The sequence below is a fragment of the Neopelma chrysocephalum genome, unplaced genomic scaffold (genome assembly GCF_003984885.1).
Source record: "Neopelma chrysocephalum unplaced genomic scaffold, ASM398488v2 Primary Assembly neopelma1_63, whole genome shotgun sequence".
NCBI lineage: Eukaryota > Metazoa > Chordata > Aves > Passeriformes > Pipridae > Neopelma > Neopelma chrysocephalum.
This window is the reverse complement of record NW_020897720.1, coordinates 11,027,649-11,040,404: the sequence shown is the minus strand read 5'-3', so window position 1 is coordinate 11,040,404 and position 12,756 is coordinate 11,027,649. Positions and strand designations below refer to the sequence as shown.

Genomic DNA, 12,756 nt, shown 5'->3' with positions numbered 1-12,756 from the left:
TGTGCAAATACCCCAGGGTCTGAGGTTACAACAGGGCATTCAGTGGGCCCTGGCACCTCTGCTTGGGGCTGTGCAGCCTTCCACGCCCCAGGACAATGCAAGGCACCAGCTTTGTATTTCTCCATCCGCCTCCTTCGGCGTGTAGTTGCCGTCTGAAGCTTGGAAAGCCCCTCAGCTGCTTTGGGACCTGTCAGCCATGAGGGGAGTTTGTTTTGCACCTCGGTGTTCGGGTTGCCACAGCTTGTGCCGTGACTGCTCCTGTCGACCCACCAGCAGCGTGAGGGTTCTGGCACCACAGGCCCTGGGTGTCCCTTCCCTGTGGATAAGCCAAGGGCCAGGCAGCATCAGGGCTGTGCTGCTCTCATTGCCAGCAGTAATTATGTTGTAGCTGGGTGAGATTAGGCAGACTGGCAGGCAGCCCGTGTCTGCAGTGCCGTGAGAGGAGCCTGGCTCCGGGGAGAGGGCTGGGGAGCGTGGAGGGAGTGGGGACAAACCCCAGCTTGGTGACAGCCCAGGCCTGCTGAGGGCTCGACTGTACCTCACTGCACTGCTCTGTCTGGCAGAAAAGGTGAGCTGATGTTTTGGAGCACAGCAAGTTTTGGTGCTAATCCCTCCACTGGACCGCTGAGACTGTGGGAGAGGATGTCTTGGGGACTTGCACTGACTAATCCATGATTTAAGAGTTTGCATTTGCTGTCATCCAGCAAGCACCATGTGCCAAAAATGACTGGAATTCACCCCATGGTCCTGATGAAGGTTCACAGCTTCACAAAGTTTTCTCCTGTCAATCACTGCCTTCTCCTCAGGCATTTTATTCCAGCCCTGAGAAGAGATGAGTAGGGAGTTGTAGCAAAGGAATCTGGGGAATGGGCAAAAAAAGTCTTACAAAGAAGAGAAGGAGGAAAAAAATCTCACTTGAGCAGAAATCAATCATCCACTGATGAGGACCCTGGAGAGGAGAACATCCATTTACCAGGCATGGGGGGAACAGCATGTACCACTCACTTCCCATTAGCTGCTCTTTGCCTCTCTCTGCAGACCACTGGGAGACAACAATGGCTCCTTCCAAGCAGCTTTGTCTTGTCCTGCTTCCCTCCACTCTCAGCTTTCCTTAGCAGCTAAATCAACAGCCTGAGGGAAAATGAAGGGGCAGAAGACACAAAACTCCCACAAAAATCCAGATAGCACAGCTGGCGGATTTCATGCAGAGTTCTTTCCTCTCTGAAGAGGAAACAGTGAGAGCAGGGGGGAGGATGGGACTCATGAGGCCCCTTGTCCAAGTCTTGGGTTCAAGTGTCACTTTCTATGTGATTTCAGGAATGTTCTAATTCACCTTTTTCTGCTGAGCCATTGGAGTGTTTTCTTTTTCCTGCTGTATTGTGACTTCTGTGGCATAAAATGTTGGTTGAAAAGCCTCCCTGCTTCCGTTCTCACAAAGACAAGGACACCAAAGTCCACTGTGGGGGTAAAGAGCAAAACTTCTCTGATAAAATTCTAACTGTAGGTACCTGAAGCCGAGGAGAGATGTCCTTCTCCCCAGCCTTTGGGAATATTTCCTAGCCCAGGTGAGCTGCAAACTCACATGTTGCCTGAGGTGGAAATCCTATGCTAAGAACACACATGACTTCTCTTTGAAGGCAAAGCCTTTGGACAGGTAGGAAGCTGTGCTTGTCTGCATCCATGTGTTGACCTTAGGGTGCTTTCCTGGGATCCAGTGAGCTTGGATTTTTCAGATTTGGACGTGATGCTGCTGCTTTTGTGCCTCTCTCTCTTTCTTGCTCCAGGTGTGTGGAAAGCACCCTAAAATTGAAATTCACTCAAGCTCCATGTTCACACTGAATCTGGCTCTGGAGCAGACTGAGCCATTGCCAAGTGGCTAAAACTTTTCAGCATTACTTTTGTTTGCATCTCAGGAGTACCTGAAGGCCTGTCCCATGGTAGCAGATCTCTCTGTGCAGGGTATTGTCTAAACACTGAGGCAGAGGAGGATGGGGAGAGGTCCGTGAAGGCTCTGCTGAGCGGCAGGACCTGCAGACCTCCTGCTGCAGGGGAGATGCATCTCTGGACAGGACCATGCCAGTCCCAACGAATTTAAAGTCTGAGGAGATGGGACAGCTATGGAGGGAGAGCGGATGAACACTTGCCCAGGTCAGTGGCATGGACGAGGAGCCTGCAGATCTCCAGCTCCCACCACTTCTCCCCAGAGAGGAAACTGGATGTGGTGGAAAAGCTTCTCTCTGCTCGATGCAAGAAGCCCCTCAGTGGCTGAACACTGTATAAACAGCAGCAGCAGGCTCCCTCCCCCTTTCCATTCCTGTTTGTTAAACACACGCTCTCTGCCTTTCTCTCATTCAGGAGCGAACACAGCATCCAGCTTTGTGAGACAGGGGCTGTCAGCCACCCTGCAAGAGGGGACTCTCCAGATGCTCATGATGGGGTTCCAAAGCTACCCCTGGTGATGAAGCACCCCCTGGCAACCCAGATCCTCTCCTGACTTCCACGCTTCTCTGAGGACAGTTGCAGAAAAGTGCCTTTCACCTCTTTGCCACAGGTTGACTTCCAGAGAGTGGAGAGGACCAAGTGCTCCGTCCTGGCCAGCGATGAGACAGTAACTGGTGGTGAGCAGCTCAGTTCCTGAAGGAGGAGGACACTCTGGCCTTTGCAGGTAGGTCGGGGAGGGCTCATCTGAGCAGCAGGGCTGAGATGGGGCCAGGACTTGGCCACGCCACATGGCTCAGGCAAAAAAGCTCCGAGCATCTTTGGGAAACTGGATTTGGGGACTGAGAGCCCTGAGAGCTGGGATAGAGAAAGTGAACAAGAAATACTGGCAGGAGAGCTTCGAAAGGTCTGCCAGCAGAAGCAGGGAACCTGGGAAGCAGGATGCTGAGTGAGAACAGTCAGGAGAGCAGGTTGCTCCGGGGGGCTGCAGAACCCAGGCACGTACAGCTCCAGAGCAGTGCACTGCAGGTGTGGGGCTGAGTGTGTGGCTGTCCGAGAAATCCTGATCTCTCCCGCAATTTGCCTCCTCGTGGCTTGGTACAAACCTCCCGTAGCTGCTCCGTGCTGGGACTGCACACACTGCTGACACTCAGTGCTGCCACAGAGCAGTGCCCTCAGAGAGGGAGATGCAAAGGGAGATAGGGGACTGCAGGAGGAAAATCGGTGAGTGCTTTCTCTTTGCACTCATTGATGTTAACCGTTGAAAAGAGAAATCCTCTTATAGTCCCGTTGCAGCTGCATTTCACCTACAGAGTTTTTGGTCTGTCCCAAAGCAGGATACTGGGTTTTCTCTGTGTTAATGAGACATTATTTCCCTCTGCTCCCTTGTCTCATCCAAATTTCAGGAGGTAACAGGCTCCCCAGGTTAACCAGGATCCATCCACCAAGGTGTCTCTGCCTTTCTGCATCCCCAACAACTAGTGTGTCTCCATCACAGTGTCACCTGCTGAGCCTTGTCTCCCAGCCAGCCTTGCTCTGCTCCCGTGGCACGTCCCACAGGGCAGAGGGCCCTGCACTGTTCCCCCCTGCTTTCTGTAGGATAAATTCCCATGAGAAAGCATGCATCCCTGCCAAACAGATCTCTTCTCACCCTCTTCTTTTTCATCCTGTCCTGAGCTGGGTCCTTGCCTCGTCTCCTTCAGAGTCTTCCATGGCTCCAGCCTAGGCAGGGATGCAAAAATATTTAGTGTGAGGAACCACAAGAAATCCCTGGTGCTTCTCCTTCTCCTTGCACTTTGTCTCCCAGTGCCAGTTCTATGCTGGGGCTCTCCGGGAGCAGTTCTGGGTGGCAATCAGTGTCTGATGCCATGAAGTTTCTGTGCCAGTGGGCTTGAGCTGGATAGATAATTTGCAAAGCTGGAACAGATGCTGGGCAGATTAGAGGGTCTTCCCTTCTGCCATAGTGTTGTAACAGGACAATCACCCCTTTACTGGAGATGGAAGGTCCTGGGACGATTTCTATGTGCTCTTTGGCTACAGAAAATCATCCCAGAGCTGCTGTTTGTCCTGAAACCTGCCCATTACACAGAGAAGGCAAAACCCACTCCCCTTCCTCAGTCACATATTCCATTTTCACGTAGTTCCTGAAATCTACGTTCAGGTTTTATGCTGAGAGATGCAGAGTCTTCTCTGGTGGTGAATGCAGGAGGCTGGAGTTAGAAAACTTGGGCTCTGTTCCCAGCCCTGCCGTGGATGTGCTGTGTGGTCTCTGGCAGGCTGGTTAACCTCCATATCTCAGTTTATTGTGTTCTCCTCCCTTAAGTGCTGTGGGGTGCAGGGCTGAATTTTGCTGCCTCTCAAGTGCTGGAGGGGAATGTGAAGGTGGTAAAGGTGGCTTGTCCTAGGGTGACTACCAGGTTCTGGAGGTGAGGGATGGTCTCAGACCTCCTTGCCACGGACACCTGTCTGAATATGGGTCTGGGGATGAGATGAGTCAGTGCTCCTGACTGGGATGGTGGAGATGAAGGGATTTCGTGGAGCTGAGCTGCTTTGGAGGAAGGACACAGCATGGAAGAAACCAGTGAGCCAAGTGATGGAAGTATCCACCAGCCTCAGCCCTTGCACTCCAGCTCTGCTGCAGAAGGTTGTAGCTGTCATTAGCCAGAGAGCAGAGGCTGGCCCAAGTCCCTCCACTGTCTCCTTTCAAATCAAACCAATCAGTCTTGCTATTTGGACAAAAAGGGAAATTCTAATTAACGAGCTCTGTTTTCTCCAGCCCTCTGCCCACCCCTCCAGCCCTGCTTTCCGAACCCTGCCAGGCTTTGCAGGTGGCCCTTCCAGGCCTGGATGTGCCCTGACGGACCTGCACCAGGCTGGCTGTGTGCCTGGGGCTGCAGCGGGGACATGGAGGGAGCTGGGGCATCCCAGGAAGCAGAGGTGCATGAGTCCCAGGGCACCTACTGTAGGCCCCCTGTAGGAATGGATTTTGGACCTGTCACACTGGTCACTGTCCCTCTCAGTCATTGACAGCAGAGTGCTGAGTGAATGGCTCCTCTGTGCTTCTCCCCTTCCCAAATGCTGAAGCCTGCTGGCACAGCCCTCTGCCTCATTGGGAGCCACCCTTGAGCCCCAGTCCTGCCTCAGGCTGAACCTCAGATGGAGGAGAGGGTGACAATTACGGTTATCCTGATACAGGCAGGGCCCTGTTTCTGCATCCCTTCACGGCAGCTCAGCACAGAGGAAAGGGCTTAGGGTAGAATTTCTGCCTCCTCATGGTCTGTCCTGCTGCTTTGTTGTCCCAAAAGTAGTTAGCTCTCAGCTCCAAGGATTTTTCCATCTAGCCTGGCAGGCCTGTTAGGCAGGGGAGCGTGTGCCTGACAGCAGCCTACACATATGCCAGGACTTCCATTACTTGCTGGAACAGACCTCAGTCCACTCCTAGCAGCATCCCAGCGACCTCCAGGCAGCCTCTGGAGTGGGAACATTTATTATGACCATTTTGTCTCTTAATTAAAATGTCTTAATTGATTTGCAATAGTTCCCCTTTAGAAAAAAAAACAAAACAAACCAAATCAAATAGTAACTCCATTAAGGCCATTTTGTTAGGAAGCGAAACAGCTCCAATAATCATGATGTTCCTGGCTCCTCTCAGATGGTGGGTAACTGCCAGTCTCCAGTGAAAGGAAATAGGCAGTGGTGGGTGAGATGGGAAAAAAGGGAAGGCAGTGCCCACTGGTGTTGGGCCAGGACTTGGGTACTGAAGACAAATGGGATGGGCAAGCCACAGAAAAGGGGATAACAAGTGATAAAGTAGTGCTGGGCAATCTGGAAGATATAAAACCCAGACAGAGAGCAAGCAGGGAAAGCACAGCCACTGAAAGTGTGCCCAGCACTTGCTCTGTTTCCTTCCCCAACCTTGCTCTCCTGGCAGTAGGGTTTGCTCTGCCCCAGCTGCAGCACAGGTGGCTGAGGGGTGCTGCTGCTGGGGGTTAGGCTCTGATGAAAAGGCTGTCGCTGTGCCACCTTCCCAGCCTGCTCCCTGGCTCCCCTTTCCACTGCATCCACTGCATGGCATGGCTCTGAAATCCTCTCTCCCTTCTTAGAAGTTCAGGACCTCTCTTTGGTCTTTAGGGTTACCTTTCCAGGGCTGTTGCAGTGATGTTGTGGAGGTCTGAGATCACCCTTTAAGCAAACCCTCACCCCAGAAGATCCACCCATTTCCCCCCCAGCTTTCTACTTCCCTAGTGGTCTCCACTGTTGTGGTATCTGAGCCCAACAACCTCATTTACAGGAACCACTGGCATAAACTGGTCTGCAGAGTGAGATGTTAGGCAAGCAATCAGACACTGGGGGGGGCAGGAGAAAGGGTGCAAACAGTGGTGGTTTTACTGCAGGCAGCTCTTCTTCTGGGCCTCTGCAGGGTCTCAGCTTTGCAGCTGGCTGGGCAGATTTCTGGAAGCAGGTCCTGAGGGGGAATCCCAACCCATGCTCTGAGGAGCAAAGACAGAACAAGCAGCCATTTGTTTTTTATTGCAATGTAATTGCTGTCACCCCCAGTACCTCATCATCATTATTTTAAGCAATTTGTTTAAGTAACCAGCTGAAATGCAGGTGTTCTGCACGGAAAGTGTTCTCCCTTCCCAAGGACAGGCTGTCCTTAAAATTTTGGCTTGCAGGGCACGAGACTTGCGGGAAGGCCACCAGCACTCAGTCAGCAGTGCTCCTGTTCCTCGTGGTGCAAACCCAGACCAGTTCTTCCTCAAGGAGGCTGAGAAGGTATCGAGCAGTCTGCCTCTAATTCCCACTTCATTTAAGCTCTTTGCCTCCCTCCCTCAGTTGAAGGGCATTTTCTTCCCTCTCTGCAAACACATGATGCTCTGCAAATGTCCCTGTTTGGGCAGAGTGATGACTTTTGCTCACTTTTGTTCAAGTCTGCAGTGGGAACGGGGGCCCCACTCACAGTGCGGGGGACAGAGGATATGTGAGGGGCCATTTCCACCCCTTCCACATATCCCAGCAGCAGCTCTGAGCCACAGAGAATGAGGAGCAGCCAGTAACAAAGCTGGCTTTTCTCCTGCTGTGTTTGGATTCGATGGAAACCCAGCCATGACAACACTCTGCTGTTCCAATGGCACCAGGGGTTCCAGGCAGAGTCAGTTCCGGCTCTCAGGCTCCTGCTCCCAAAGCCATCTCATGCAGGCATTTGAGCACCAGGAGGATGATGGATGCTGGGGCTCTGGGTCTCGGGCCTGTCTGTGCCTGGATGCTCAGCGGCAGCTCCACTGGAGGCTTGTTCACAGCTTCAGTGGTTTGTGCCCTGCACGTGCATGTCCCTGCAGAAGCTCCCTCCTCTTCAAAGCCAGCAGATGCCTGGGTGTCACCAACAGTGAGGGGACAGAGAGGTTCTTTTAGGGATCCTTGGCACAGTGGTGATGGCACTAAACTGTGGTTACAACTAAAGCTTTATTTCCTTATCAGGCTATTAGGATTAGTATAGAATAGAATTCATGTTTGGAGCAGCACAGGATTTCTACAAGCAGAATCAGTATAGTACAGTCTATAAGTAGCAAAATACAGAATTTATAAACAACTTAACTTATGATTTCTAATCACTTAAGTAATACAGAATTTATAATACAACTTATTATTTATAATCAACTGGACCCTCTTCAGATTGGGCCAAATCCTAGTACACTTTTGTATCAATATAGACTCAAAAATCCTATAAAAGAAATGAGTCACTCACTGAATCCTCGAAGGAAGCAGAGGACAGTGGAGGTGTCCTTAACCACAGGGTTCATGGGTCTCACTGTCCAGTAGTTCCCTACTTAGGCCTTGTAACTGTGCTCTGTGTGGTCTCACACTTCCCTGTTCTGTGATGGGGACATCGACACCACCTGCCTGGCCGGGTGCCTGTGACCTTCAAGGTCAGCAAGGAAGGGAATAATTGCCTGGTGCTCAGGAACCTTGAGACTGCCAGGGGAAGGAAAAAGAAAACTGATATGTCTACTTGGTTCACAGGACCTTGAGAGCCTGATAATGAGGGTCAGGGAATGAGTATGTGACACCTTTGGTCAAAGAGGGAGGCTGATAAAATGGTGTCAGCTATGCTACCCATATTATCAGGAGAGCAGGCAGTACTGGGTTGATTGGGTGGCAGCATTACTATCAGGAGCAGTGGCAGACTCATGCAGAGACAGGGGAACAGATATTTTCACCTTGAGAGGTGAGAAATAAGAGGCTGAAAAAAACTGGTGCACAATCTGGAAACAAATTGTTATGGGGAGATGGAGAAGAACACCTTGAATTTGAGAGCATCTTGTTGTTTTTCTCCTTTCCTAGTTCTCAAGGAGTTAGAACTCAGGGCATTTTTGTTGGCAAGTAAATCTCATCAAAGATGAGTGACACTATCATTAAGTTTTTCTGTCAGCCCCAAGAGGTTCCAAATGTTTGGCCTGTTTTGCAAAGGCTGGCTTGAAGAACAGGAAAGGCAGTGTGCAAAGAGGCTCCATGCAGGCAATCTTTCCAGTTTGGCCCTGGCTGGTTGAGGGTTTTTTCCCTGTCCAATTCAAACAAACAGAATCTCAGAAACTTGCATGAAAAGTTGCATTTTTTGCTGACATTTCCTTGGGGAACCGGCATTCAGCTCATCATAGGCTCTAACAGGAGGTGTAAGAGAACTGAGGGGCCATTCAGTGTGAAGGGAGAAGGAGGGAGGATGCCACTGCTGCTGCTGTTTAGCCCAAAATGCCATGTGGGACATGCCCTTTGAGTCTCAGTTCTTGCAGATTCTCTCCTATCTCCCGTGCTCTCAATTCTGCTGTGTTTGTGTTCCAGACCTCCTTCTCCTCCCGATGAAAAGTCTCAGGCCAGGCATGGGACCATTTGAGGGAGCCAACAGCACTTTCACATTGGAGACAGCATTAGATGAGAAGCTGCCAGAGGGCTGGCATGACAAGGACTTTGTCACTCCTACCCAGGCTCTCTCTGGGTCCCGCAGTGTTATGATGGACAGCACCAAGATCCTGGGGGTCCAGGTTGTCCTGATCGCTGCCTACTCCCTCATCATTCTGCTGGGGTTCATCGGCAACTCCCTGGTCATCTACATCATAGTCAAGTACAAGACCATGAGGACTGTCACCAACTTCTTCATAGCTAACCTGGCCCTGGCAGACCTGATGGTGGACACGCTCTGTCTGCCCTTCACCCTGGTGTACACCCTGCTGGACGAGTGGAAGTTTGGAGCTGTTCTTTGTCACCTGGTCCCTTATGCTCAAGCTCTGAGTGTCCACGTGTCCACTCTCACCCTGACTGTGATTGCCCTGGACAGGTATCGGTGTATCGTGTTCCACCTGGACAGCAGGATTTCCAAGAGGCTCAGCTTCACCATCATAGCTGTCATGTGGCTGGCAGCAGCTGTCCTGGCAGGCCCTCTGGCCATCTTCAGAGAGTATAGGTATGAGGAAATCCCATCCATCAACCTCAAGATGGCTGTCTGCTCAGAGAAATGGCCCTCTGGTAACAACAGAGATGCCACCATCTACAGTCTGTCCATGCTCCTCCTGCAGTATGTTCTTCCTCTGGCAATTATTTGTTATGCTTACACCAGGATCTGGTTCAAGCTGAAAAACCATGTCAGTCCCACTTCTAGGAATGAAAACCAGTGCCGGAGGAGGAAGACCACCAAAATGCTAGTGATGGTAGTTGTGGTATTTGCAGTCTGCTGGCTCCCCTTCCACATATTCCAGCTTGCCATTGATCTTGATCTGGTTCTTATCTTCCATGAGTACAAACTCCTCTACACTGTCTTCCACGTTGGGGCCATGTGCTCTACATTTGTCAACCCCCTGCTCTATGGATGGATGAACAAGAACTACCGGAATGGCTTCCTGATGTTCTTCCGTTGCCAGGACAAGCCAGAAAGCTTCCACACTGAAGGCTCAGTCAGAGGGAGGTCGTACATCTTCAGAGCCAATACCCTAAATGGGAGCATCAAACAGACTCCTGGCAATGGATCACTGCCCACAGAGGTTTAGGGATGGGTCATCCACCTTCAGGACTGAGGCTCCGGGACTGAGCCCACAGACATTCTTGGGTGAATGCTTTTTTTTTGGACAGAATGTTGTGCTGCCAATTGTAGCTACCACAGCCACATAGAAATACCCCCTGTACCTCTCAGAACAATAAATCTGGCGTATTTCTGTCTGAACAACAGAACAAACAAATGAATTTTTCCTTTCTGTGCGTTCAAGTTACGCACGCAGACGCATGAAAAAAAATAACACGGAGAGAAGGCTTTCATTTAGCCACAAAAATACGCCCTTTTCACTATTTCCACTTGCCAAAGTGGGTTGTTCAGCCTTTCACCCCCTGACACATTACATATTATAAATGTGGAATTGTTATTGTGTGTGATTGTTCATCTGTACCTCTCCTACCCAAAAGCCTTAATGACCCATCTTTAGCTAATGCCTCCAGGGGGAGGGAGACCTGCAAACGCCAGCTGGTGATTGCCATCACTCTGCCGGCCTGGGAAGGGGGAGGGCTGGCACAGGTTGAAGCCGGGCAATCCATGATCTCTTGCCCAGCATTGGCATGAATCTGCATTTGCAACTCACGGGATGAGCTCTAGTCCTCAGAAAGCCCAGGAGGTGGCAGTGGCACTACTTACCACTGTCTCCTTCACAAATGCCGAAGCAGGGCTTTGGGAATATCTCATTAGCCAGGGCTTGTGAGCCAGTGCCCTGGATTTAGCGAGGAGGAGAGCAGGCAGAGAAGCAGATAGGAAAGGAAAGAGCTGGGCCAGCTGATCAAGAGGACTGAAACTGAACCTTAGGGATTGGCAAAGGCAATTTGCTCCAGACCCTAAGATGTGGCTCCTGCCACGCAATAACTTGATAGGTGCCAACATGACCAGAGTGGCAAAATTGCCAATGACACCATTCTCTGAGGCATTCAGAGGGTTCACAGCTTTCCTCTTGCTGAGGCTGGAGGTTGTATGGGTCTGTACATGGGTGCTGCAGTTCAGAAGACAGATGTAACCTGCTTGCATGGTGGCCACAGATGTGGTGTCCTCTGCCAGAAGAAGACACGGAGACAAAGGAAGATGTTTTCTTTCAAACCAAACTATATGTTCTCCTCCTGAAGGCTCTGTCAGCTGGGGAGTGTATTTTTAGCTCTGCCATCAAAGGAGCCTTGATTGCTACTGTGATCTCGGCAGCCAGTCATTGGTGTTGTCTCTAAAAGTCAGTGTTCATCAGATTGGAAAGTAACTCCCAGATGCAGGAAAGAAGCTCAACAGACCTCTTCATTAAAAATAAAAAGAAAAGAAAAACTTTGATTTGTGGGTCTTCACTGGAGCAAGGAGAAGAAGTAAGAGGACCTCCAGTACTGAGTACATCAGCCCAGATCAGGCTGCTGGGCTGTCACATCTGTGTCCTCAAGAGATCAACTGCCAAAGGGTTTATTTGAAAATCTGTCTCTCCTGCCTCCTCCCCAGCTTGACCTGCCTCTGGCCCTTGTTCTCCAGCTCAGCTTCCAACTGCCACACTAGATTTTAATCTCTCTGTTTATTTCTGCTCTCTGATCCTCTGCTCCATTTTCCCAAATAGGTACAAGAAAGTGGTTTCTGGTTCCTTCCTGAAAGACATCCATGCCAAGCAAGGGCTGCAGACCCCACTCCACACTGATTACTAATAACACAGTGGGTACAGTGATTACTAATAACCTCCTCAGCACCTGATGCTGCAGATCACAGCCTGTCTTTCTTCTCAGGGAGCTTCAGGATCTACGAAGATCCTGTCAGGAAGTCATTGATGTTCCAGTAAAAGGGTGATCTGCTTCCTGATGGGAGAACCAAGACACAAGTTAACCTTCCTCGTGTGAGTGCTGTGGAGTGGAAGTGGGAGTTTGTTGTTTCATTCTGATGGAAGGAGGAGGATATTCTTCTCCACAGCACTGGTAAATTCTGTCCCTAATTAACGAGCTGGTCATTTCTACAATCCATCCTCCTGAGGAACTTTCCCCACCTTTCCATGAAGCTCCAAGATACAAGGAAATGTTTGTGTTTCAAAAGCAGCTTAAATGGGTGGAAAGAATTCAACTATTACCAATAAACACTTCAGAAAATGATTTAACACTCAATAATGTCAGAGTAAAATAACAAATTTAGCAGTGCAAGCTTGGAAGCCAATCATGCTGCCAGCCAAGATGGATGAGGAGCTAAATTGCTCTTCTAGAGCCCTTGCCAAAGGTTTTGTCCTGTGACACCACACACAGTATCTGACTGCAGAGCAAGGCAGATAATGACATAATGAATGACTGTTTAATTTTGAGCCCAGACTTTTAAACTAAATATGGATAAATAAATAAACAGATCCAAGCTCTTTACAAATAAACACTGGCAGTGGCATTTACAGGGCAGAGGGGTTTTTATCCTGGAGCAAACTGTGAAGGAGAAACTATTTACTTGAAGTATAACAGCGAAGTTCTTGTTTGCTCTGTTTAATACACTTGTGCAGCTTCACTGATAGATGTGCCTGTGAGCTTGCTGTTTTTTCCTTGCCATTGGAAAAAGTTACAACCTTCCACAGCCACTGTGGGCAAGGAAACCAGCTCTCAGCTGTGTATACATGTCCCTGTGAAAAACCACAATGGTTATTGAGGGAAAGTGGCCATAGTGTCCAGTGCCAAACAGAATAAGAGAAGGTGGAGAGCAAGGAAGCAAAGCTTCATACCAAAGGGTGATCAGAGCAAATAAATAGTATGATATGGATTTTTGTGACTGCATAGAAGACAGGAATGAATTTGTTTCCATGA

General features: G+C 50.0%; 1 protein-coding gene across 2 annotated transcripts; it reads left to right on the top strand.

The window, feature by feature from the left end:
• The first annotated feature begins 2,256 nt into the window (after window positions 1–2,256).
• On the top strand, window positions 2,257–10,142 carry LOC113967250 (neuropeptide Y receptor type 2-like). 2 transcript variants are annotated; one of them, XM_027682697.1, is made up of 2 exons: window positions 2,257–2,665; window positions 8,776–10,142. In XM_027682697.1, the coding sequence occupies exon 2, from the start codon at window positions 8,793–8,795 to the stop codon at window positions 9,972–9,974; it is 1,182 nt and encodes a 393-aa protein (XP_027538498.1). In that variant the 5' UTR covers window positions 2,257–2,665; window positions 8,776–8,792; the 3' UTR covers window positions 9,975–10,142. The 2 variants fall into 2 exon arrangements, with proteins under 2 accessions (XP_027538498.1, XP_027538497.1); XM_027682696.1 differs by lacking the exon at window positions 2,257–2,665 and adding an exon at window positions 7,082–7,246.
• Window positions 10,143–12,756: the final 2,614 nt, after the last annotated feature.